Below are 27,432 nucleotides of genomic sequence, written 5' to 3'. Positions count from 1 at the left end.
CTCAAACCATTATTCATGTATATTCTAAAAATCAACAGCTGAGTAAATGAGTGGTGTATGAGGGAATTATTCAAAGATTACAAATAGACAAGGCAAAGTCCTAGATTAGTGCTGAAAACATGAATGTGAGAGTCTGTAAGCAGCACTATTCCAGTAGTATAGAGGCTTACTTACTACGGCAATCTTTGTAGTTGTATTAGGCTGGCTTTATTACTATAATGAAACATGTATAGCTGGTACTTACAAAGAAGAAAAGGCCAGCTAGCTACAAAGTTATAGAGATTCAATAGTATGATTCTGGCATCTGCTAGGCACTAGTGAAAGTATAAAGGCAGATGGCATCAAAATGGTGATGGCACATGAGAAAGGGATGGACGAAGGAAGGGAAGGAGGGTGAGAGGGAGATTCAATACAATACTAGACATCAAGTGGAAGACAATCATTAAGGAGTTGGGATTGCTTTTATAGTTTATAGAGAATTTGCATCCCAAGAGAATTACATCAATCCCTTTTAATGGACTGTACTCATACCTACCCAACCATTTCTCATTAAGTTCCATCTTTTAAAAAGCTCACCAACTTCTACCATCAACTCTCTGCAGACCAATCTTGCAAAACATAAACCACTGGGGTGGGGAAATAAGCTACTTCCAAGCCATTAATTGTTACTAACGCTTTTCTCAATTAAAAGGAACAAGAGTTCCTTGAAGAAATGGTTGATACTAGGACTAGCAGGAAACAAATGAGCATGCAGAATCTTATATAAAAGAAATCTTGTACTAGAAAGATGTGCTAAAAAAAAAAAGTACGGTAAGTCTACCTGATTAGCAGACTTATTACATGCAGTTTTAATCAAGCATGATATAAATATGTATACATACATAAATACATACAAAATAAATTCTCTGGTACACATTATGTTGACTCAGACCATGTGGAGAAGCACTCTGTAAGTCCTGTGTTTAAATGGTTGTGTGAGCTGTTGAGCAAGTCCCTCCACATTTTTTTTTTGTTGCAAAACAATGCCTACCCAAAAGCAAATGGTATCTCCAAAACAAGACAAATATTAATGTGCTTAATTTGAACCACAGGTGAATATTTTAAATTTGCTGAAAGGTAGCATGTGTTTAGCAGAAATTGGGTGACATTATGGGAAAAAAACAATCGACAATTTACTTTTGAAAACTGAATCACAATACAGTACTGAACACTATGCAACCTTAGCATTTGAAACTGTTCCTTAACAATAGTCTTCTAATACAGATACCAGGGATCTACTGTACACATAAATTATAAACACATCAATGGCAAATGTCATAAGCACTGAAAAACATCTCAATGGGTAAAGCCAGAAAAATGTAAGTATTATCACCTTTGAATTCACTGTTATAAACAAGTGAATAAATGAAGTGAATAAATCTTACATGAAGAACACTGAAAATATACATAGATGATCTGCTCCCAAAGGGGTAAACTTTAATTGCCACTCTTAAGTTTGAGCTAAAGCATAATGGCTTCCTTTCAAATGCAGTACCTACAGGTGGGGAAGATTGAGTATACTGTGGGAAAACCTCAGATAGATGATCAAAATTAACACCAAACCAGGTATCAGTGGCTCACATGTAATCTTAAGACATTTGGGAGGCTGAGAACTGAAGGATTATCGCATAAGATGAACTGGGACATAAAGTTCACAAGGCCACTTCTTAATTTACAACTGGATAAGGTAGTACATGCCTATTACTATGAACTACAAAGGAAGCTGAAATTGGGAGAACTGCAGTTCTAGGCCAGCCCCAAGCAAAAAAGTCTGAAAGATTCTTCTCAAAGCAAAGAAGTTGAGTATAGTGGTTCACACAGTTATCTCAGCTATAATGGGAAACCTAAAATAGGCAGATCAAGATCCAAGTGCAGGTACATACTGGTGACACCTAACCTATCTCAAAGTACAAAATGTAACCTAAGTATCTTACTGTTAGTTTTTATAATGTCCTGTCCCAAATTCCTCCAAAGAGCACCTAAAAACCTCTAATCATTGTCCTAAACCTACAATCACTTTGAATTCTAGAAATGGCAGTCTAGAAGTTAAATCACCCTATGAGAGCAACCCTCAAACAGGAAACATAATCTCATGTCAAACAATATAAGGATTTCTTTAGGTCACCTTGCATAAGCAAAAGTGAAATAATGATCAACCGACTGCTTAATTATCTTTTCCCCCTGACCTTTCTTCATCTACTTAAACCTAAAGCTCATGTCAGTACCCTAAAGATGAACTGAGACAATATATTTCATCTTCTTAACAAGTCTGTATTGATTAAAATCCTTTCCTGCCTTTTCACATTACTTCTGCTTGATTTCTTTGGAGCAAGTAAGTGGCTGGAACTGAGGTACTGAGATCCACAGAGTGGGGCTTTGGCCTAGGCTCTGGTTAAAAATATATAGGGCCAGTCCTGGGACTTGAATTCAGGGTCTAGGCTCTGTTCCTGAGCTTTTTTGTTCAAAGCCAGCACTCTACCACACTTGAGCCACAGCTCCACTTCTGGCTTTTTGGTGGTTAATTGGAGCTAAGAGTCTCACACACTTTCTTGCCCTTGTGGCTTCGAACCATGATCCTCAGATCTCAGCCTTCTAAATAACTAGGATTACAAGTATGAGCAAAGGGCACTCATCTACAAATATATTTTGATGCCTATAATTTTCTTTACAAACATTTCCTTTGCTTTTCTACAAAATGACAGTTTGCTCTGAGCTACTCTTATTTTGAGTGCAAGTACTTAAGACAGAGGACTGGCAAACTGGCTAGACAAGCGGGTAATGTGCTAAGATGCTGGCCAAAAATAACTTATCTAGAAGAATAACCCTCAGTCATAAGGCATAGACTGATAATTTTTTGTGTTAACAAAAAAATAACCACCTGTGAACATATCAAATAAATCTGGGTCACATGGACATATAGGTATACTAAAAATCATCAGAAACACTAGGCACATGAGCTTAGCAAACACATCTAACCAAGGAATGATGAAACTCTCACCTAAACACATAAAACAGCACCTACTACTAGCCTAGTAAAACAAGGGTTGTCTATACCACTAACTCCTTTATCAGACAACCTAGTATACTGTACCCTGGCTTCTGTCCAGAAAACTAGCCAGCCTAAGAACTTGTGGCCCTCCCCACTCTACTTCAGTTCAGAATCTACCCTCTCCTCCATTTGAGTCCACCTCACAGTCTAATTGTCAGGACCCAGAATAGGCACTGGTATAGCTCCATGTCCTGATGCTCTAAATTGGTGCTTAATCTCCTATATGAAAAAAAAATCACCTATCTTTGCTCTCAGTAAGACCTTTTTCAATTCTATGGTGGCTTTCAATCTTTTCATAGCCCTTTTTTTTGGCGGGGACTGGGGGGTGGTCAGTCATGGGGCCTGAACTCTGGGCCTGGGTGTTGTCCCTCAACTCTTCAGCTCAAGTGCTCTACCACTTTGAGCCACAGTGCCACTTCTGGCTTTTTCTGCTTAGTGGTGATGAGGAATCGAACCCAGGGCCTCATAGCATGCAAGGCAATCACTCTACCACTGAGCCACCTTCCCAGCCCTTCATAGAGCCTTTTTGTAACTTTAGTTTCACTGTGTATTTGTGATCTAACTGTCACAGATATCAGCAATTATAATTGCATATTTGTTGATAGCAAATTCTGATCTTGTGTTACTGGCATAGCTGGCTAATGACCGTATATCTTTCTAATACTGACTTGAATTCTTCTACTCATATTTCTTTTCAAAAATATCTAGATTACTTCTCACTAAATGAATTCTAGAGCAAATTCTGCCAAATTAAAATGGTTATCTCTAGGCTGGGAAGGTGGCTCAGTGGTAGAGCGCTTGCCTTGCATGCATGAGGCCCTAGGTTCGATTCCTCAGCACCACATAAGCAAAAAGAAAAAAATCCTCAAGTGGTGCTGTGGCTCAAGTGGTAGAGCGCTAGCCTTGAGCTGAAGAGCTGAGGGACAGCGCCCAGGCCTAGAGTTCAGGCCTCACGACCTGACCCCCCAAAAAATAATAATAAAGTAAAATGGTATCTCATTCAGAAATAAAAATTAGGCCACCGTAGAACTAGAAAAACATCCTTTAAGTGGAGAAATCCTTTCTAATATGATCTAAAAATTTTTAAAAAACACAAAACACATCTAAATAAATAATAAAGTGAAAATTTGAAATCACAAGGCAACAATCTTATATAAAATAAAAGACATATGAAAACACATGCAACATACATGAAAATGAATAATTAAAAAGAATTAAGTGTGGTAGCACATGCTTTTAATCCTAGGACACAAAGTAAGATCATGTTGGTCAGAGGACTACCCAGACAAGGCTCTATTTGAAAAGCAAATAGGGGGAAAAAAAAAAAAGGCAAAAAGAACTACAGGTAAACACAAGACCTTGAATTTAATTCTTTTTTTTTTTTTTTTGGTAGGTTGTGGTGCTTGAACTCTTGACTTAGGCGCTGTCCCTGTGCTCTTCAGCTCAAGGCAAGCGCTCTACCGCTTGAGCCACAGCGCCACTTCTGAATTTAATTCTTTTTACAGCCAACAAAACAAAAACAAACAAAAATCTACAAAGACTAAGGCCATGTTGACAAAAGTTCAGGAACACCATACAGTTTGGAAGTACAATTTTGCAGAAGTCATCAAAAAATAATGGTCTTTGTCCTCTTATGAATTTATCCTAGTTATATGTGTATAAAGATGTAATAATGTAATATGCAAATATGCAAAGGCACCTAAGGAAATGTTATTAACAGGCCCCAAATACTAGGCAAATTTTGGCAAATTATACATTTTGTTGATCCAATTGTTAGAACTGGAGTTGTTCCTATAACTTGGCTATGGTGAATAGTCTGCAGACTTCTATATATTCACAATACCTGGTATTAGGCACTGTTCTATATTCTAACTCATTAACTTAGGTATAATTCTTAACACTTTAATAACATTAATATACTATTTATATCCAAATCTGTATCTCAGATCCCAGACCTTATCTCTAATTCCAGATTTATGTAACAACTGTCTACTACACATCTTCAAACAGGCTTATCAAAGACCAAAAGAGACAACAGAGAATTCTTGATTGTCAAATTTCTCTACTACCCTCACTCATTCATCTCCATTTCACTAAAAGACAGCACCATCCACCCACCCATCCATCAATTAAACAAAAAATTGAGAAAAGCACAGGGTGAATAAAATCTATGTCTTATCATCTTAACTGCTATAATCAATCTACCTCAAGTCACTATTAGTTTTTGAATAGATGATTATAAAAACTTTTAAAATAATCTTCCTGCTTTCATTTTTGCTCCTGCTTCCCTTACATCCCCCACGACACATCCATACACCCCAGAATGATCTTTTAAGTGGTAGCACACGCTATCACTTGAAAGTCTGAGACAGAACACACAGCACAAAAATAAATGAATAATAAAACCAAGATACGAAGATGTAATATTGAAATAAAGAACTACAGATTAGATAAATATTAGAATAAATATATTAGTGAGCTAAAAGATTAAGCAGAAGAGGATAATTCCAGAATAAATCAGGAAACAATTTAAAAAGTTAGAGTTAATAGCCTATAATCCTAGCTACTCTGCAGGCTGAGATTCAAGGCCATCCCAGACAAAAAGTTCAAAAGACTCCATCTCAACCAAAGAAAGTTTTGTATGTGGGCGTGTGTGTACCTGTCATGCTATAGAGAGGCATAAATAGGATCTTAGGACAGGCAAGCCTAGGCATAAATGTAAGACCATATTTGAAAAATAACAAAAGCAAATAGAGCTGAGGACATGGTTCAAGTAGTAGGGCACCTGCTTGGCAAACAAAGGCTTCAATTTCAAACTTCAACACCCTGCTCCATATTAAGCAATACAGAAATGAGAAGTTACGGCGGGGCACTGGTGGCTCATGCCTGTAATCCTAGCTACTCAGGAGGCTGACATCTGAGGATTGAGGTTCAAAGCCAGCCTGGGCAGCAAAATCCATGAGACTCTTATCTCCAATAACCACCAGAAAACCAGAAGTGATGCTGTGGCTCAAGTGGTAGAACTGTAGCCTTGAGCAGAAGAGCTGAAGGACAGCACCCAGGCCAAGGGTTCAAGACCCACGACCAACAAAAAAATAAAATAAAAATATCTGAAATACACTCTGGCACATTGTGGGCCCCCAATAAATTAAGCAGTAACTCAATGAATGAACAAATACAAATTTAAGGTTGATAAAAAAAAAACTATGACATATAGAAAATGAACCGTAGGTATACATTATGACGAATCAATAAAATCTCAAAATCTTCCAGCAAGGAATTATTGGATAATACACTGATATTAAATTGATATTAAAATTCCCCAAAGCAACCCAGAGTTAAGGTAATAAACAGTCAAACTAGCATTAAAAGGGTCAATATTTTGAGGCATAAAGTACTCTTAGAAATCATGGTACAGTATTACTTATATGTTTACTGTCTGTCCCAGAATGAGAACTCCCTGAGTATAGAGATTAAGCAAACATCATCTAGCTCTGTGTCCACAGGACCTGGTACATGTAGACTGTTCAAAAAAGGGTGTGTGAGAATATTCCTAAGGACACAGAAGTAAAATTCTACAGAACATATACACAACTTGGAAAGTAGAGTAAGGATTAGGGGGAAGGGAAAGATTGAAGGAAAAAGGGAAAGTACTTTCCTAGCTTAAGAGATGCACAATAAAAAAAAAAACTGGAAAATGAACAAAAGTACAGGACCAATAAAATAAGTCTATGCCCTTGGGAAGTGGGAGGAACATTCAATCTATGTGACAGAAGACACAGCTTTTTAATTGTATGTGTGTATGTGCGCAAGTGCACGTGTTGGGGCTTGAACTCAGGGTTTGGACACTGTCCCTGAGCTTTTGTGCTCAAGGCTAGCACTCTATCATTTGCACTCTATCTATCCACTTCCAACAGTTTGTAAAACATGGTAAACAAAATGTGAATAATTTCCCATAATACATGGGATAACAATAAAAAATACTAAAATGTAGGTTTCTGAGGGCTTATACACAGGGTTTAGCCACATAAATCAGCAAAATAACAGACACAAATCCAACCTATTAACAGAAATGAACCATTTTAATAAAAAGGCAAAGTTTACTAGATTAATGAAAAAAGTAATACTGAGCTATCATTTGTCCACTACAGACATATAGTTAAGGCCAAATTTTAATCAGTAAGCTGAAAAGTTTTGGGTTTTTTGTTTTTTTTTGTTGCTGGTCCTAGGGCTTGAACTCAGGGACTGGGTATGTGCCTGAGCTTTTTTGCTCAAGGCTAGTGCTCTACCACTTGGCCACAGCTCTTACTTTGGGCTTTTTGGTAGTTAACTGAAAAGTTTCATTAACTTTCCTGCCTGAGCTGGCTTGGAACCATGATTTTCAGATCTCAGACACCTGAGTAGATAGTATTACAGGTATGAGCCACTGGCACCCAACCAAGCCATTTTTTAAAAGACTATATACAGGTGATGCAGTGAAATGTTCACTCTAGATACCGATTGTGATTTGAGGCCAGCCCAGAAAAAAGTTCAAGAGACCCCATTTGAACTAATAAAAAGCAAACTATCATCCCAGCCATGGGGGAAACATATTAAATAGGAGAATCTTGGACTTTCAAACCTAGAGATAAATCCAATTCCTTATTTAAAAACAAACTAAAGAAAGCAAAATGGGTTATAGTGTCCTTAGATTAGAATACTTGCCTGGCAATTGCAAGTTTTAACTCTTTTACTATCCAAAAAGTGGGGAGAGTCAGACAGAGTACAAAAATAAAAATTTACAAAGAAAAGGTACCAGGGAAATATAAATTCATGCTGGCAGATGGGTTCTAAAGGCCTTAAGGATCCTAAAATTGTTCCAACCTGCAGAAACCAATAGAGGCCTGCAACAGCTCCGAGAAAAATGTATCAGGAGTTTCCCTTGCCAGAATTCTAGCACTGGAAAAACAGCTGAGAAATTTTCAATACTGAAAGTAGAAATCTGTATTAACCTATATATCTTTGTCATCAACTGTACAAAAAGCTTAGAGTCTAACTCCCAGATGCTAGAAGCTGACAACTGTTATAATTAAGAATCTATCACTTTTTTTTTTTTGGCAAATCCAGAAATTATTTGAAGGCCAGTCAAATCTCATGTAAAGTATTAAGAATGGTAGAAATCAATTAAGATGTGTTAGCAATTCACCACTTTCAGACTCCATACTGCTTCTATACTGCTGATACCAGAATAAAATGATCTTGTTAGTCGTCTCTGCCTTCCAGCCGGCTCAGGCAGCAGCCAGGCAGCCGGTGAGCGGCGGCCCCGCGAGGCCAAGAAGGTGAAGAAGGGTGGAGGCGGGGCGGGACAGGGGCGGAGCCCGCTCCAGAGGCCTCAGGCCCGAGCTTACAGCCCATGATGGAGCCGAGTGCAATCGGAATCTGGGTCCGAGTCAGAACCAGAGGCCGGTTCCGGGCCCAGACCCGGGGCCGTTGCAGGGAAAGCAGCCCATCGGGCCTGAGGACGTGCTGGGGCTGCAGCGGATCACGGGCGATTACCTGTGCTCCCCCGAGGAGAATATCTACAAGATCGACTCCGTCAGGTTCAAAATCCGGGATATAGACTCAGGCACTGTCCTCTTTGAAATCAAGAAGCCCCCTGCCTCAGAGTGGTTGCCCATCAACCGGCGGGACCTGGACCCCAATGCCGGGCGCTTTGTCCGCTACCAGTTCACACCAGCCTTCCTCAGCCTGAGGCAGGTGGGAGCCACGGTGGAGTTCACAGTGGGTGACAAGCCCGTCAACAACTTCCGAATGATTAAGAGGCACTACTTCCGCAACCAGCTGCTGAAGAGCTTTGACTTCCACTTTGGCTTCTGCATTCCCAGTAGCAAGAACACCTGCGAACACATCTACGACTTTCCCCCTCTCTCTGAGATGATGAGCCCTGGACCCCCAGTCAGTGTTGGTAGGAGGGGTCTCTGTCTCCCCCAGGCGGAGTCCCTGAAGCCCATGGGGAGAGGTAATAGGGGAACTCTCCATGTCCAGGAAGGTCTCCTGTGAGAGTTCAGCCAGGACTAATGGAAAGCCCAGCTCCAAACCTTCTTGGACCTAAGTTTCAGAATAGTGTCCCTCTCTAGGCTGCAGCTAGGTTAGTTCAGGAAACCTGTTTCCTGTCTTCAGGAATCCTGAATCCAGCCCTCCACTTCCAGGCCACATAGAGTAGTAAATTCACAAAAATCCACAGAGGGTCAGGACCCTGGCCCCAATCCTGGCTTCCCCTGTCAGGGGCTAAGACACTGCCCGAGGCCTGGGAGGTATTGGTCCAGATTATAGCGTGGACCAACTGTATATAGTTTTCAATAAACTTTCTCCTTTTCTAAAAAAAAATTATTTTGTTAGGTTACTATCAAATTTACTGCATCATACCTGTTCTGTGTTTGGTGCAGGATTAAGTCAAACTGTGTCTAAATTCCAATATAGATTTCTACTCTCATTGTGTTGTACACAATACATAACACAGTTAAGATGGAAATGGTTAGGCTTCCTTAAATAGGTCATACTTGGGGTGAATTTTAAAGAAAAACATTTACAAAGAACTATAGGAAAGTACAAGTCACTGTTGGGAAAATTGTGCAAAGTGAGATAGAAATTCACATTGGGGACTAAATAATTTAAGGAGTATATAGGGACCTTCAACTGATTTACAGTATTCAATCCTTAAGTTCTTTATGCTATTTTTGTAAAATTATCTGAAAATATTTCAGAGTTCAAGTAGCATGGCTGACAAAAAAAAAAAAAAAAAAGCCAAGCATATAATGCTTCGATTTAGGTAGTTTTAAAAATGGCACATAAAAGCAAACACAGTGTCATAAAAGATCATTTTATTAAAAAGTAGTGCTATGAATTTACCTCAGTGGTAGACTACCTGTCAAGCATGTGCCAGGCCCTGGGCTCTATTCCCAGCACTAACTAAATTAATAGTTTTAAGAAGAAAATAATTTACAATAATCACTGCTTTTGTGGTATAACCCTGAGATCCTGAAAACATCTTTACCTCTGCCTAAACTCTTTATGCAGTTACAGAGAACTGCAATCAGTACAGAACAAGTGTAATGTTAAAGAAAATATTATTTCTAACAATATATCACTCATTCCTAACCTGACCCAATTGTGTATTACAAGGCTTAACTGTGGCCTAAAACTTACTTGCATGACTTCATACCAAGGTTAAACTGTTTAGCTCTTTCTCTAGGCCTGATATGTTGCTACTTCACTTCTTTGGTCTGTCATTTACTCTTTAATGTGAACCTAACTCTTATATACTCATACACAAGAGTTCAAGACAATTATATATTCCAGAGCATCACACGCATCACACACACACACACACACTCCTCTCTCTAAATTGGTTTAAGGTGTGTTAACTAAACAGGCAAGAGGAATTAAAAATGTTTTCCTTCAAAAATGTGCTGATAAGAATGATAAATGAGAGATCAGAGCACATCAAATTCTCCTATGTTCTACAAGTTATAATAAAATTTTTAAAGACTGGTAATTTGAAAATTCTTAACATTGATGGAAAAAAAGTATTTGTTTTTATTGATTATTTTGGGAATGTTATTTCTGAGACAAGGTTTCACTACATAGCCCATGCTAACTTCAAATTATTCTCCTGGTTCGGTTTTCCCTAGTACTGGGATTACAACTGTGTAGCACCATACCCAGCTTCATTTTATTTTATCTTATTTCGAGTTTTTAATAGAAAACAATCAATAATACAAGATTTCATTGTGACATCTTCACACATATAAACAATGTATACTGATCATTCATTCACCCTTACCCCCATCTCTCCCTCATATTCATATCCTCTATCCCTTCTTAAAACAATTTCAACAGGTTTCATTGTTCTATTTTAATATATGCCAATAAACTACAATGGCCACATTCATCCTCATTCTCTTTATTAGCTTTCCCCCTCCTGATGGTGCCTAGCCTCTCATCCAAGCTTGTTTTTGTGTTTGTTTGTTTTTGGAGGGGGGGTGAGTTGTGGGGCTTGAACTCAGGGCTTGGACACTGTCCCTGAGCCTCTGTGCTCAAGGCTAGCACTCTACCACTTGAGTCACAGCGCCACTTCCAGGTTTTGAGTGGTTAACTGGAGATAAGCGTCTCCCAGGAACTTCTCTATCTGGGCTGGCTTCAAACCAAGATCCTAAGATTTCAGCCTCCTGAGTAGCTAGGGTTACAGCCACTGGAGCCTGGCCCAGGCTTGATTTTCAAAATAAAGCATTTCCTGTTGTACAACATTAAACACTTAATTTAATGTTATTAAATTAAAAAGAAAAATCTCACTGAGAATAAAAACATTAAATAGCTTTGTCTATTAAACAAAATATACTATATCTTAAAAAGAAATGTAAGAGTATTCAATACATCGAAAATAGAACCAGATGCCATCCTTGAGTAAAAAAGCCAAGCCAGAGGGTGAGTCAAGTACCAGTACCCATAAAAAAAAAAAAAGGAAGTTGAGTGGCCATTGCTTACACCTGTAATCCTAGCTACTCAGGCAGCTGAGATCTGAGGATGGCAGTTCAAAGCCAGCTTGGACAGAAAAGTTCCTGGGAGATTCTTATCTTCAAAAACTGGAAGTGGTGCTGTGGCTCCAGTAGAAGAGTGCTAGCCTTGAGCACAAAAAGGCTCAGGGACAGTGCCACAGCTCTGAGTTCAAACCCTACAATTGACAAAACAAAAAACAAAAAAACCCCAGAATTTCCAAGTAAGTCATTGATTCTCAGCCTTTTTTGAGACTTACTTTATTTTCTTTTTTTGAGATTTATTTTAATCCAGAAGTCCTATCCTTTGAAGATGTAATTCACCAAAAAATTTACAACTTCAAAATAGTCAAACTCTTTTCGTAATTATGGATCCTTCTTTTATGCCCTACTGAATTTTAAGCTCAAAATACGCAGAGACTGTTTTCTTCAGATACATGCTTAGTTAGCACTAGGACAGAAAACCTTAAAACTTAAGAATCTTTGCATTAACTTACTTGTCGATCATTTGCATTCCATAAAATTTCTAGTTGGTCAACTATAGGAGTATCTATAATCATGCCTGTACAAGTCAATTAGCACTTAATAATGAATATAACTGGTGTGAGACTCCATTATTCTTCCTCTGCACAAAGGATTGTTTTCTCCTAACATGTGACGATATATATAAATTATAGCCAGGCGCCATTGGTGCACGCCTATAATCCTAGGAGGCTGAGATTTGAGGATTGCGGTTCAAAGCCAGCGCTGGCAGTAAAGTCCATGAGACTCTTACCTCCAATAAACCACTCAGAAAACCAGAAGTTGCACTGTGGCTCAAGTGGTAGAGCACTAGCATTTAGCTGAAGTGCTGAGGGACAGTGCCCAGGCCCAGAATTCAAGCCCCACAACCCCCTCCAGCTCCCTGGCATATCCCCCCGCCCCCAAAAAATTAAGGGAAATTATTGGACTAGCATTGTGAATGAAATAATAAAGGAGCTTGGAGTGACAACTCCAAAAAATTAAAACTGGAGAGACCTGGTTTCTTTTGGGATTTATAGGTTTAGTGCAGCTATAGAAGTTAATATGAAAAAGGTAAGATTAGGAAAATGATTTATAACACAGAAGACTTATGTTCTTCACTATATGAAGACTGTGCATAAATTAGGAGGTTAGAGAATTGTTAACTTTTCTGGTGTTTTGGGGGGGTCTTACTGTAACACAGCATATATCAACTCTGTAATGTAAAAACCTATTAAACTGTTCAAATACCATGTTTAATTTTTTTATGCCTAGAAGTTTACTGTTTGAAAGAACAAAGGGAAAAATGGCCAAAGAATTAGGTGAGGTTGATACACACCTATAATCCCAGCATTGAAGACTGTGGCAGGACAATCACAAGATTAAGGCTAGCCTCAGCTACACAGTGAGACCCTGTCTGAAAAAACAAAAAGAACAAAAGATGTAAAGGATATGAAGTGTTAATTCACAGCAGAGAAAACAAAAACTATTATTTTCCTATCTCTTAGAAAATGATCCCAATTTCTGTGGCTAGAGTTCAAATAACTCCTCCAATAAATATAAAAACCTTCAAATATAAAACTATAATTGGCATGCTGACTTGTATTCAATAAAATATAAATATATGTAAATATCTATGTAAATATTACTGAGTGCTTGCAAAGCAAGAAAGCACTAATGTTTGAAAGAGGAGGTGCTATTTAAGGGGGGGAAAATACAAAAGACAGACAAATGAGTAAACCAGTATGTTTGTTTTCAATAATGTGATAACAACCTTGTTTTGTTCTAGTTGAGCTGCAGCTTAAATGTAACTTCATTCATGAGATGTTTTTTAACAAATCTTTAAGATAGAATAATTTTTTTGGTAGTACTGGGATAAATAACTTAAGGTGTTATGCTTGGTAGACAGGTGCTCTACCACTTGAGACACACTCCAGCCATTTTTTCTCTAGTTACATTTAAGAAAAGATCTTACTTTTTGCCCAGGCTCTCCTAGACCTCAATCTTTCTATTTATTCTTCCTGCTACATCTGGGCCAATAAGCATGTACCAAGTTTTATGCCCAGCTTTTTTCTGTTGGTGAGTCTTACATGCTTTTTGGCTTGTGCTGGTCTAGAACTACAGTTCTCTCAATTTCTATCTCCTGTGTAGCCGGGATAACAATGTGTACCACTGCACCACTTTGTTGAGACAGGGTCTGATAGACTGCCTGGGCTGACTTTGAACCTTCATCCTTCCAAGAAGCAGACATGAGTCAATAGATCCTAAGCAATTCAGTGATAATTTCTCAGGGTTGAATTACTACTATATAATCACATTGACTACAAATATATGAATGACACAGATTGACTTTAATTCAAGAAAAATTATCAGCTGGGTATTGTGGTGCACACCTGTAGTTCCCATATTTTGGAAAGGCAGGCAGAGGATCTCGAGTTGGAAGCCAGCCTAGAATACAAAAGGAATTCAAATGAGGTTAACCTGAGCTAGGCTATATAGTGAGGCCCTATAACAAAGGGCAAAGGGAAGAAAGGGGGAAAGAAAAATAGGAGAAGGGGGAAAAGGGAAAAGAGGAAGACAAAGAGAATGAAAATAAATGGGAAAACAATAACTCTCTGGCTGGGGATATAGGCAGGTGTAGAATACTGTTACCAAGCATGCACAGGCCCTGGGTTTCATTGCAAGCATGGAAAAAGCCAAAACAATAATCCTCTAAACCCCCCCAAACTGGTAATAGGCAGGCTTGGAGGCTCACATTCATAATCCTAGTTACCATGAAGGATAGGTAGTAGAACTAAAGTTAGAGGCTAGTACAAAGCAAAAAAGTAAGACTTTATCCAAATAACAACTAAAGGAAAAAGGGCTAAGGAGAAGTCTCAAGTGTTAAAAGTGGCTTCCTAGGAAGTGTGCGGCCTTGCGTTTAAATCCCAGTACTTAGGGAAAATATGAAAACAAAACCAAAAACTTCTCAAATTAATACACTGACATATAGCACTCTTTAAAGTTAGTTCTTGAAATGGAGATAGTCCAACTTTCTCAACTAAGTAGACAAGATACTCATTTTCACCACATATTAAAATAACATGACTATCTTAAAACACCTTTATTTAGAAACACTTTCCTTAATCCAAGTAATTTCCAAGTACTATAAAGTAACATCTGGCATAAAGGCCTTACATTAACTTAGGTCTCAAGATTTTGGTACTGAATACTTGAAAACAAGTCAAGGCTTTATTCCTAGTTTTACTCTTATGCAAATAATGGTAAAAAAAATTATGAGATTTATATTTCATCACCACTAATCAGTAAAGTTGTAAAAACTCTGTTTTTGTCTAACCTACTTGTTTGTATTAAAAGAGGTACAACTGAAAAGAGGTATAATTGAAAAGCTGTGTACAGTCTGAATTGGTGAACAAGAAAATAAAAGTACATGTCTTCTTATGACTGTTAGTACTTCTATTTTATAAATTTCAAAGAAGTCTAGCCTTATTGCCAATAATTTTCAATCTATGACTCAATATCTTATTAGTTGACACAACATCATGCTCATAGGGTTATAAGAAGAGATTGAAAGTAAAATGTACTTTATGAACTATAAACCATTATGATTTCTAAGTTAATATTTCTTCTCTATTAACCTAAGTCCCCATGGCTTTTTCACACACACACACATCATTTTTGTTATCTATGAGAAGATACAATGCAGACAAAACACCTATGCAAGAGGAAGAACAATCTGAAACCTAAGAAGCTATGATATGTACATATAACTCTTAGAAGAAATAATATAGCTACAAAAATGCATTAATTGCTACTACTTGGGCCTATTTGGGCCTGATTATGGCCTAAATACAAACTAAAACTCAAAAGGTAAACTACTATACATTTCAATTCTAGTACAATAAACTGTGTAAAGATTACTCATAAAACAATTGTTAAGGCTTTAGAATTTTAAAAAACCCCAAAAGGGAAATTGCTTCCACTCTATAATTTGCAGCTTCAAAGTTTAGCCAGTCTATGTTATTCAACACTGAAATATTTCTGAGCTTAATTTTTCTCTGACTCAAATTAAAAGTTAAATTTAGTAGAATTTTAGAGGTTCTCATCAATAAGAAAATCTACTCTGGGGGCTGGGAAGGTGGCTCAGTGGTAGAGCGCTTGCCTTGCATGCCTGAAGCCCTAGGTTCAATTCCTCAGCACCACATAAGCAAAAAGAAAAAAGCCGGAAGTGGCGCTGTGGCTCAAGTGGTAGAGCACTAGCCTTGAGCTGAAGAGCTGAGGGACAGCGCCCAGGCCCAGAGTTCAGGCCCCACAACCGGACTCAAAAAAAAAAAAAAAGAAAAAGAAAAAGAAAATCTACTCTGGGAAGGTATTTTCTAAGCTGGACAAATTGAAGTTTTCTACTGCTAAATCTAGATCTAAATGTTCCTTTAGTAGTACACCATTTTAGAATGACTTCATTACTAGGGTAAAATTTGTTAGGATAGCCTCTTAGGTAGTAAATATCTAGTTTCAGTCTCAGTTTGCTCTGGCATGTTAGAATAACAGTGTCTGTTTTACAAAATAAAAATTATGGGGCTGGGAAGATGGCTCAGTGGTAGAGCGCTTGCCTTGCATGCCTGAGGCCCGGGGTTCGATTCCTCAGCACCACATAAGCAAAAATAAAAAAGCCGGAAGTGGTGCTGTGGCTCAAGTGGTAGAGCGCTAGCCTTGAGCTGAAGAGCTGAGGGACAGCGCCCAGGCCCAGAGTTCAGGCCCCACGACCGGACCCAAAAATAAATAAATAAATAAAAATAAAAATAAAAATTATCTGAAACAATGTGCTTAATGCTTATAATAGACGCATATTCTAAGCATTCAGCAAATATCTATCATTATCCTTATTTGTTTATTATTGGTGCTGTTACTGGGGTTTGAAATCAGGGCCTACACAATGTCCCTTAGCTTTTTTGTTCAAAGCTTTACCATTTGAACCAAACCATCACTTCCAGACTCTTTTTTTTTTTTTGGCTAATTGGAGATGAATTCTTTAAAACTTTCCCACTGAGCTGGCTACAAATAGGAATTCTCAGATCTTAGTCTCTGAATAGCTGGGATTATAGGTATGAGCCACTAGCACCTGGCTAACCTTATTTTTATGTTCAAGTTTATAAATACTGATAATCCTTTATTAATTTATTGATTTTCAGCATTATCAATTAAGAGCACCAGAAAAGTTTTTTAAACTTAACATGAAAGGCAAACAAAAGCCAGGCACTGGTGGCTCATGCCTGTACTCCTAGCTACTCAGGAGGCTGAGATCTAGGAACAGCCTGGGCAGGAAAGTCCATGAGACTCTTATCTCTAATGACCAGAAAACCAGAAGTAGTGCTGTGGCTCAAAATGATATAGCACTCTCCTTGAGTGCAAAAGCACAGGAATAGAGTGCAGGCTCTGAGTTCAAGCCTCACAACTGGAAAAGGAAAAAAAAAAGGGCAAACAAAAACAATAAAAATTTCTATGAATTTTAGACCTACCAGATGACCTGAATTATTCAAAACTAAATTTATAAAGGAAATTATCTCCTGTTATTGCCATATCTGGAAACTAGCAAAAGACAGCTTCAGTATTAGTTTTTAAAAGCCACTATTACAGAAACAGATTATACATACATGCGTATACCCAAGATTGCTTTCAAATGCTATAAGAAGAAACTTTATATTCTCCAGGGGAAATCATGATTTAACAAATTCAGTCCTTAAAAGTGCTCATAACCTACTTTACTAAGATTAGAACTAAGAGTGGATCAAAAAGTATCCGTGTTATAATCTGTAAAATAAACCTAGGGCTAAGCACAAATTAGGAGCCTAAACACCTGGATACACTTAAAGACTGCATTTTCTTTAAACATAATATCTCCATTTAAAAATTTTACAGCATAAAATGAGCTGTCTATATATAATATTCATTTATTCCATTCACCAATCCTGTAAATTATGTAGAAAGTTATTTTTGTAGATTAAGAAGACAAGGTTTTGAAAGCTAATTTGTCCAAAAACAGGAAGTAACAATAAAAAAATCAAATCCAGACCTTTGTTCTCACATTTTAATATTTTTTTCCACTACTACAGTTACTCCTAAAGAAAGAGGCAAATTAGAATCTCAAAAAAAGAAACTTGTAGGCCAAACCACACTTTTTTTTAACTAGCTGCAAACTAGCTCTAAGTCATTTTATTTTACCAAGCCTTAACTTTCTAATCTGTAAAATTAGAGAAATGGATACAAAATGAAGTTCTCTTCTGGTTCTAAGGGTATCTCTCAATGTACCCTACCGTTTACAGGGTACCTTTTACAGGGGTCATTTTACAAATATATGTTGTTAGCAATAAATTCCAAGTTAAAAAGTGGTAGTGTCAACCGTTCTTAGGCAACCTAGTTGCAATTTTTACAGAAATTCTTCATGTTTCATAGTTTAGAATAAAAATTTCTTTCCCACCAAGTGGTTTCTAAATATCTTGACTATTTCCCCAATCAACCTCAGAAGCAGTCTCAATCCCATTTTCCAAAATTTTCTACAAATAAAGAGTTAACAATGGAATTCTGATTTTTAAGTCTTAAATTCATTGGTGAGTCAGTTACTTGTCTCAAAATAAAATTCTAGCTTTCTTATTTGACACATGGGTGACAGTGGCTACTAAGAAGGCTAAGATCTGAGGGCGGCAATTTGAAGAGAGAGGGTGCAAAGTTTTCTCCTATTAACCATCAAAAGCCAAAACTGGAGGCATCGATCAATGATAGTGTACAAGTCATGATCTGGACAAGGTGACTGAAAGCCAGACCCTGATTTCAAGCCCTAAAACTGGCAAAGGAAAAAAAGTCAATACAAGAGAATTTTGATTTCTTTATTCCTCAAGTATTCTTGGAATACACACATTCCACTAAGTTCATAAAACTATTAACTATAAATTCTTAATATGACTATAGAAACTATGAAAAATCAACAACAGTAAATGCATCTTGCTTTACATTCTTAATTTTCCTTCCACAAATACACCTAACACTCCAATTTTCCTTCCAGAAAAGCTTTCCTGCTCTACAACAAAATATACACCCTTAAGAGTTAAGTTAGATTTGAATAAGGCTGTCTCCAGTGCTTTATTAAATTAGAAAATAGTAGTAAAAATCTTTCTTCCCTTATCTACAATTTCTGGAAGAAGCATTTCAAATCTTAACAACCTTAAACTCAAAATAAAGAGTTCTCAACAAGATTAATATAACATTTTTATCCTACACAGTTGATACTGTCTTATTTTGCTTTTAAGCCACTTAGCACCAATAAATCATGTCCTGCCAGTTCTGAGCTAATCTCCAGGAAAGCCTTTGTGCAAGGACCGAAGAAACTGAACACATCAGTGCTCAAAAATTTTAACAGCCTACTTTGGTATGTTTTTAATCAACAGTTAACTTCAAACAGCTATTTTATTTGTGTGCCTTTTTAATTTACATAGACAGATTTAAAAAAGGAACACATAACTGATAATGCAGGTTTATTTAAATATTAGGAAAAGAGTTAATTACTGGCCCTAATACATATTTCAAGCAAGATCGAGGTTTGGCCATGGTTTTCCAGTGAATTACAATCGCAACGCCCTCGCCATTTCAAAGGTTTTTCTACAGTTTCAACTAGTGTAATCTCCTTAATTTTTACTGAGATTATCAAAACAACTGTCAGCTGTGCATCGGTAAGCTGTTTGTACAACCGTCGAGTCAACGCTTTGGGATCCTAGAGGCTGCGATCTAAGGGGCCTCTGAACATCATTCCAACAGACACTATTACAACGATGAGCCATGACAGCCTAATGTGGCTAGGACATCATGTTGGTATTTAGAACGAAACTACGGCGCTGCGGCTCACCTTTCTCTGAGAGCTCATGGAACAGCAATTTCCCTCTCACTTTCACCCATCTTCCTCCGAACCACGACCACTGGGCATCCGACGCCTGGGTTTGGGTGCTGAGCATGATCTGCTGGCCCGCGCACTAACCGTAGCTAGTGCCGGGCACGCGCTGACGCCCGCGCCTCCGCCCTGCCGTCTGGCCCGTAGGCAGACGGCGCCCTCTGGGCGGCGCTCGCTACTACGCACTCGCTTTAGCCGCGCCATGTTCCAGTAGGCGGCGACCAGGGCGCCCGCGCCGCCCCGCCCGTTCCTCGCCTGGAGACGACTCCACTTCAGAGGTTGTTCTTTGGAGCTGTAGCTGGCATCAGAGATCCGCGCCGGGGCTACTAACGGCCTGTCACTGCCTGACCTCGGCACGGAAGGCTAGAAGTCGCCTAGCGGCTTCAGAAGAGCTGGGGGGGGTGGGCAGGGCAAGAGGCGACACCTACCTGGCTTTGAGGAGGGGTCAGGCCAAACACTGAGGGGGCTCCTCCTCGGCACCTGGGACTGGCTCGAAACCGCGCCCTCCTTCCTCCTCTTCGGTCGCCACGCCCCCCTCGTCCTCGCAGACTCAAGGAACGGTGGGCCCAGGAGGGTTAGCCCCTGAGCGAATGCCTTCTCGCGGCCGTCGCCGTTCTCGTCGCCGTTTCAACTGCCCCTAACCCTGGCGGAGCCAGGCTAGAAAACATCTCGGGTCTCGGTCCTTCTCTCACCACAACCTCCTCGCTCCCGGGACAGCGTCTCCCGCTATTGGATACGGCGCAGGCACGTGATGCTCGAGGACACGTGACCTCACCGGGCACGAGACAGGCGGCGTGACCGCCCCGCCCCCGGCGCGCGCCCCTCCTGCGGCTTAGAGGTGTCTCAAAGCAGCAGCTGGAGGTGGCCCTGACCGGAGGAGCGGCGTGGGGGCGCGGGCCAGAACGCCGAGCTGCCCCCCCCCCCCCCCCCCCCCCCCCCCCGCCGCCACCGCATGCATTGAGGCGGAGGCAGTTTGGCCAAGAGGGAGCACGGACACTGTTGTTCTTTGCGATGATCATAATAGGGGCTCTCTGGAAATGGCGGCGTCGTGTTGAAGAGGCTCCACAAAGGAGAATCGTGATATCTTTATAGGGATGGGTGGACAAGCTCGTTAGTTCAGATCTGGCAAAATGACACAGCAGAGGTAGGGCAGCCACGGTGCTGGGCGTGTAAAGGAGGGGTGGCGCCTGCGTGCGCCTGCGTGGTCAGGGCTCAGCCTCAGCCCCGCCCACGCAGTGATGCCGCACCTGCAAGTACTGCCAGATCAGTATACTTCCTCACAGCCACTTGTTTCAGTGGCCTTTTTAAACACAAGTTTTTCGACGCATGGTATTAATACTGAGAATGAGTGCATGAAGAAAATTCACCATGTTGGCAGCTCATACTCTTACTAAATTTCTCTGGATGCACATGCCATAACCACCCCAAGGAGTTAAAACACTCAAGTGTTTTAATCTTTTCACAATCTTTTCACTCATTGTTAACGGTAGCCTCTAAACTGAAGCATCTATTTGTGCCTTAATGTGTTTTAAGCTTTAGGACATAAACACTGAAGGCTCAGTGTATCAATGAAAACTTGGTGGCTGAGCATTGGTGCCTTGCGCTTGAAAGCCTAGCTACTTCAAAACCAGCCTGGGCAAGAACGTCTGTGAGACTCTTATCTCCAACAGTCTACTCAGAAAATGCCAGAGGTAAAGCTGTGGCTCAATTGGTAGAGTGCTACAGTCTTGAGCAAATAAGCTAAGAGAGAGCTTTACTCCAGGACCTGAGTTCAAACCCCAGGAGCAACCAAAAAAAAAAGAAAAGGAAAATTCCAAACAGGTAATTATGTAAAACATACACTTACATCATCCCCTTTTCTTTGGTTCCTGATTTCTCCCATATAAAATATTAAGAGTACCTTATGGCTAGGGGTAGAATAGTAATTTTGGTATATATGGCATCACATGCAAAGAAATAATTGCTCATGAGAACAGAAAGCTGTTAGGTGGAAGGAAAATTTTAATTGCCTTAAAAGCATTTTTAAAGACAAGTATTTTTTTTTAGTTATGGGACATCATAATTACTAGTAAATAGAGCAAGGCCAATATATGCATCTTATATATTTATCAAAATGAACTCCAGGAAATAGACACAAGAGCTTTTGTTCTTTGTTGCTGGGTTTTTTTTCCTTTTGTCTTGTTTGTTCATTTATCTTTGGGGCAAAGGATGAACCAATGCAGCAGTGATATTCACTAGACACTATGTTGAAAAAGAACTATATAACTTGTGAGAATGAAGGAAGAGATGACATTGTTCAGAAAGACTTACGTAACTTAATCCTTTATAGATATTCATGTATTAAACTTTTCTATTTTTTCTCTTTGCAAAATTAATGTACTATAGATAAATTAGTATAGTAATAAATTAATGTACTATAAAAACAAAGTTTTAATTTTAGTTCTGGTTTTTTATTGAGATAAGGTTCATTACATAGTCATCTAGGCTAGACCTGAACTTATAAAAGTATGAACTTCCAAGCCGAGTACCGGTGGCTCATGCCTGTAATCCTAGCTACTCAGGAGGCTGAGCTCTGAGGATCAGGGTTCAAAGCCAGCCCGGGCAGGAAAGTCCGTGAGACTCTTATCTCCGATAAAAACCACTAAAAAACAGGAAGTGGCGCTGTGGCTCAAGCGGTAGAACACTGGCCTCGAGCTGAAGAGCACAGGGACAGCGCCCAGGCCCAGAGTACAAGCCCCACGACCGACAAAAAAAAAAAAAAAAGTATGAACTTCCCAGTGCATACATAACAATATTCAGTTTTTGTTTTTAAAGGTAGGCTCTCCCTATGTACCAGAGGTTGGCTAGTAGAGCTATTCACAAATGCAAAGCACATCTTTCTTCTCTATTCTGCATCTCTACCAGTCTTTCCAAGATTCTCCTTCCAGTTTCTTCCCCCAATTATTTTTTGTATATTTGCAGAATTTCAATATAGCCAAAGATAACTTCTTTTGTTATGTGTGTGTATATGTGAATACTGGGGCTTGAAAACTCAGGGTCTAATGCTATTGCTTGGATTTTTCCTTCAAGACTGACAGGTTAATCAGATAAGAGTCTCAAGACTTTTTTGTTCATGCTGGCTTCGAACCATGATCCTCAGATTCAGCCTCTTGAGTAGCCAGGATTACAAGTATGAGCCACCAGTGACAGATTCTCTCAACCTTTATTTTTTAAAATGATATAATGCTTCTAAAACTATATCTTGCTTGATTACATTTACACTAGGCTTATGATCTTACACAGCAACAACTGTATATTAAAGGTATTAAAATGTCTAATGTAATGAAATAAAATACAGCTTATAGAAAGATAACGGTAACAAAAAAACTTGACTGTGGCTGAATTGGGAAAAGCAAAGTATATTTCAAATGGCATATTTTACCTCAGAGAAACTAATATTGATAAAAGTTGGCAGTTGAAAGTAGACGACATTGGAGTAACTTGCTTATCAAATTTTTCAGTTTACTTTTAAAATTGTTCTGTCATTTTGACATAAAATTTAAAGCTGCAAGTTGCTAGATTATCAGCAAGATGTACACACTGGAATAAACAAACAATATATAAAGTAGGAGCTTTATTTCTCCAGTGACATATTTATAGTTTAACATAAATTAGAGGCCTGCTTGAACACCAAATCCAGGACCTTTAGGTGGTTCAGTCAAAGAGGTAAGGCCTCCAGCTGGCTCACAACAGAAACGTCCACTCCTGAAAAGAAAGCAAATACTTTAAAATTGACTACTTATAATTGATATCTATAAAATGTTTCTTTAAAATTTGTAATTGTTAAACCAGATGTTATGGCTTATATAGTATTCTTGGCTACTTGGGAGGCTGAGAATGATTTGAGGCCAGCTCTGTCAAGAAAGATATAGGAGGGCTGGGAAGGTGGCTCAGTGGTAGAGTGCTTGCCTTGCATGCATGAGGCCCTGGGTTCGATTCCTCAGCACCACATAAGCAAAAACGAAAAAAGCTGGAAGTGGCGCTGTGGCTCAAGTGGTAGGGTGCTAGCCTTGAGCTGAAGAGCTGAGGGACAGCGCCCAGGCCCAGAGTTCAGGCCCCATGACCGGACCCCACCCCCACCCCCAAACAAAGAAAGATATAGGAGACCTCTTCTCAAATTATAGCTGGTGTCATCCCAAACAACAGCTAAAATTGGGAGGGCTACTGCTGGATGTGATCTCAACATCAGATAGCCTAAAAGTAGGTAATTGCTCAACTATGTTTGGGCAGAAAATGTCCTAGCCTAAAAATGGTGAAGAATAGTTTGGAAGGCATGCTTCAGCAGTATTATGCCCGCTTACCAAGTGCAAAGCCCTGAGTTCAAATCCCAGTACCACAAAAAAGGGTATTTATAACTATTACCTCACAGCAGCCCAGTTAACTATCTTCCCTCACCTTAATAACCAGCATGTTATTTAATTCAAACTTTCTACTGCAACAAAATTATCTCTTCCTAAAGTCAATTGTGAAAAGATTAAGATTCACCATAAATATTAGTTCCCTTGTATTAAGCAGTATACATAATCTAATCTATACAACAATGCCATTAAATAAGTGATACTGGCATTATTTTATAGACACTAAAACCAAGTTTGGGAATTAGATGTTTGTTAAAGAATCAGAGCTATTACCTTGTCAAAAATAACCCAACCGTAGGGGATGTATTTTAAAACTATTTTAATAAGTGAAGGAAAGCACGGCATTTTTATGTGAATTTATTAACTTTAATATTATTATTTTAAAATACAATGTCAATTTATAGAAAACAAATTAGTTTTTGGAATAGAAAACAATTATTAGAAAAACCTAAACTTGGACGATGTCCTTTGAAGCAGTGGACTCTTAAATCTATGTATATTTGCTTTTTCAGGGCTATATTCTTACATTTTTTTATAAGTACCAGAACAGAGTAACCATTACAGACAAAGAGAAAACAAAAACTAGTCCCACAAGGGTATTTTATAAAGAAAGGCTGTGTAGAAGTAGAAAAACCCATCTTTTTTTACACATACACGTATTTTATCAGGTAACTAACCTTTCCTGTTCCTTGTTTGAACTTCACAGTTAGGGCTCTCGCAAACATCTGTATAACTGCACTCCACTTACAACTTGCTTCTCATTCCCTTGTTCATTTACTTTGTTCCTACTATAAAACATGTATAATTTCTATCTCTTGAATCCTTTCTAGCTTTTCCCTTCATTTTTGTTATCAAATATGTAAAAATATCATTTTTTGAGGGAAGAAAATGATAGCATAAGATCACGCAAGCCATCACAGTCCATAATATAAGAACTATGTAGTGTATAATGAACAATGCCTACAAATGCCTACAAAGTAAACAAAAAAAAAATAGTAATACCGCTTGTTCAGTATAAAAATAGGACCAAAAGCTGTCACTGTATAATATCTATTAGTACCTAAAACTTGTAGGGTAAGTGGCAAATATATGTAAATTTTTTATGCATTTCGTTTTTTTTTTTTGGGGGGGGGGTGGGGGGTACAGGGGATTGAATCCAGGACACTTTTTGCACTTGCTAGGCAAGTGCTTTGCCACTAAGCTACATCCCAGGCCAAGTTTTGTGTGTGTGTGTGTGTGTGTGTGTGTGTGTGTGTGCGTGTGTGTGTGAAAACTCTTTATTCCCAGAGGCGAGTGTTATGTTCATTATTGTCCCGTGACAATAAATTGTTTTGGATGAGAGTATAAGTTAATTCTGATGGCTTTTAAAGATATATGATTTATAAGTATGTGTGTGTGTATATGCTGATGACTTTTAAAACCATATGTATATATACAACCATATAAATAATCTTAAAAATGAACTAAAAATATTGCAGAAACATTACTAATATAAGTAAAAGGAGACAACATACAACACTACCATCTGTTTTACAAGTAATTCAGGACATGATCTATGTATGTCTAAATCTAACTTTGGACATCTATAAAACGCTCTGCAATTCGTTGAAAAGTAGGTACATTTACCCTACTTTTAACCAACCATGGTGGTTGGTGCAACTTTGTAATCCCAGAACCTGGGAGAATGAGACAGTATAAGGCCAAAATAGGATTTTTACCAAGACTCTGACTCAAAATTAATAAAAGAATAATACCATTTTTTTTGGTCAGTCGTGGGGCTTGAACTCTGTGCCTGGGCGCTGTACCTCAGCTCTTCAGCTCAAGATGAGCATTCTACCACTTGAGCCACAGCACCACTTCTGGTTTTCTGTGGTTTATTGGAGATGAGTCTCATAGACTTTCTGGCCCAGGCTGTTGAACCTCAGATCTCAGCCTCCTGAGTAGCTAGGATTACAGGCATGAGCCACCAACTCCCAGCTTAGAATAATACTTTTTTTAAAGGTAGATTTATGTCTGCTTTTTGTTTGTATGCCAGTCCTAGGCTTAAAATCAGGGCCTGGGTGCTGACCCTGAGCCTTTTTGATCTACCACTTGAGCAACAACTCCACTTCTGCCTTTTTGGTGATTAATTGGAAATAGCCTCATAGACTTTCCTGGCTGGACTAGCTCTGAACCATGATCTTCAGCTATCAGGCTTCTGAGAAGCTAGGATTATAGCCATGAGAACCAGCACTTGGGTTATGTCAGCTTTTCAAAATAAGAATGGTAAAAGAAAACTAAAAGTAGCTTAAGGCATCAATATTTTTTTTTTTTTTTTTGGGTCCAGTTGTGGGGCCTGAACTCTGGGCCTGGGCGCTGTCCCTCAGCTCTTTAGCTCAAGGCTAGCACTCTACCACTTGAGCCACAGCACCACTTCTGGCTTTTTTCTTTTTGCTTATGTGGTGCTGAGGAATTGAACCCAGGGCCTCAAGCTTGCAAGGCAAGCACTCTACCACTAAGCCACCTTCCCAGCCCCAAGGCATCAATATTTCTAAAGGCTTTGCTTTATATTAAGAATATCGACCAGGCACTGGTGGCTCACGCCTGTAATCCTAGCTACTTAGGAGGCTGAGATCTGAGGATTGCAGTTAAAAGCCAGCCCGGGCAGGAAAGTCCGTGAGACTCTTATCTCCAATTAACCACCAGAAAACTGCAAGTGGCACTGTGGTTCAAGAGGTAGAGCAATTGCCTTGAGCTGAAGAATTCAGGGAGAGTGCCCAGGCCCAGAGCCCAAGCCCCATAACTGACCAAAAAAAGAGAATACTAAATCAACAAAATCTAGTGAAGAACCGGTAAGAATTACTGATAAGCAACATCTCATTATATGTTAAAAATGTTTGACTATGCAAGCTAGTTTGCTTATTTATTTATTGTGCCAGTATTGGAACTGGGTGCTATCCGTAAGTTTGGTTGTTTGTTTTTGTTTTTTAACTCAAGGCTCTACCATTTAAACCACTGTTCCACTTCCAGCTTTTTGATAGTTAATTGAAGGTAAGAGTCTCTTAGACTTTCCAGCCCAGACTGGCTTTGAATTGAGATCATCAGATATCAACCACCTGTCTCTTTTCTTAAGTATCCAAAAGTTAAAATAACTTTTAAGTTAAGTATAAACATAAATACAGCATTAGCTCAGCTAGGCGTACTGGTTTAGGCCTGTAATACTAGCTAATCAGGAAGTGAGGTTGGGAGTTTGAGGCCAATCCAATTAAATGCTGGAAAAACCTCCATCTCAACCAAAAGAAAAGGCTGGGTATAGTGGCTTACACCTGTCATCCCAGTTATGAGGAAAGCATAAACAGAAGGATCTGTCCAGGCCAACTCACACAAAAAGCAAGATCATATCTGAAAAAACATGAAAGCAAAAAAGGGTTGGGTATATGGCTAAAGTGATAGAGGACCTCCTGATAAGCACAAGGCTCTGAGTTCAAACATCACTCTCAC

The 27,432-nt window shown here is 39.0% G+C and overlaps 2 protein-coding genes and 1 pseudogene across 5 annotated transcripts in view; 1 reads left to right on the top strand and 2 right to left on the bottom strand.

Annotated features, from left to right (window-relative positions):
- The window catches only part of Ankrd12 (ankyrin repeat domain 12), a 129,578-nt gene extending 109,317 nt beyond the window's left edge, over nt 1-20,261 (bottom strand). For 2 of the 4 annotated variants that reach the window (XM_042683706.1, XM_042683709.1), the window contains exons 1-2: nt 19,984-20,261; nt 12,959-13,036 (exon numbers count right to left, since the gene is read on the bottom strand). The gene's annotated coding sequence lies outside the window, so the exon portion shown is untranslated. Of the gene's footprint in view, nt 1-12,958; nt 13,037-14,012; nt 14,068-19,983 lie in introns of all 4 variants that reach the window. The other 2 variants (XM_042683707.1, XM_042683708.1) reach the window with 2 other exon arrangements.
- LOC122110971 lies at nt 8,321-19,399 on the top strand (annotated as a pseudogene).
- A 2,661-nt stretch (nt 20,262-22,922) lies between the features above and the next one.
- The window catches only part of Ndufv2 (NADH:ubiquinone oxidoreductase core subunit V2), a 28,817-nt gene continuing 24,307 nt past the window's right edge, over nt 22,923-27,432 (bottom strand). Inside the window, exon 8 of the mRNA XM_042683697.1 lies at nt 22,923-23,299. Coding sequence (XP_042539631.1) covers nt 23,206-23,299 — 94 coding nt within the window. The 3' untranslated portion in view covers nt 22,923-23,205. The remainder of the gene's footprint in view (nt 23,300-27,432) is intronic.

This window comes from Dipodomys spectabilis, unplaced genomic scaffold, assembly GCF_019054845.1.
Source record: "Dipodomys spectabilis isolate Male_0828 unplaced genomic scaffold, ASM1905484v1 ptg000083l, whole genome shotgun sequence".
NCBI classification, from domain to species: Eukaryota; Metazoa; Chordata; class Mammalia; order Rodentia; family Heteromyidae; genus Dipodomys; species Dipodomys spectabilis.
Note: the sequence above shows the minus strand (reverse complement) of the source record. Positions and strands in the feature narration are given on the sequence as shown.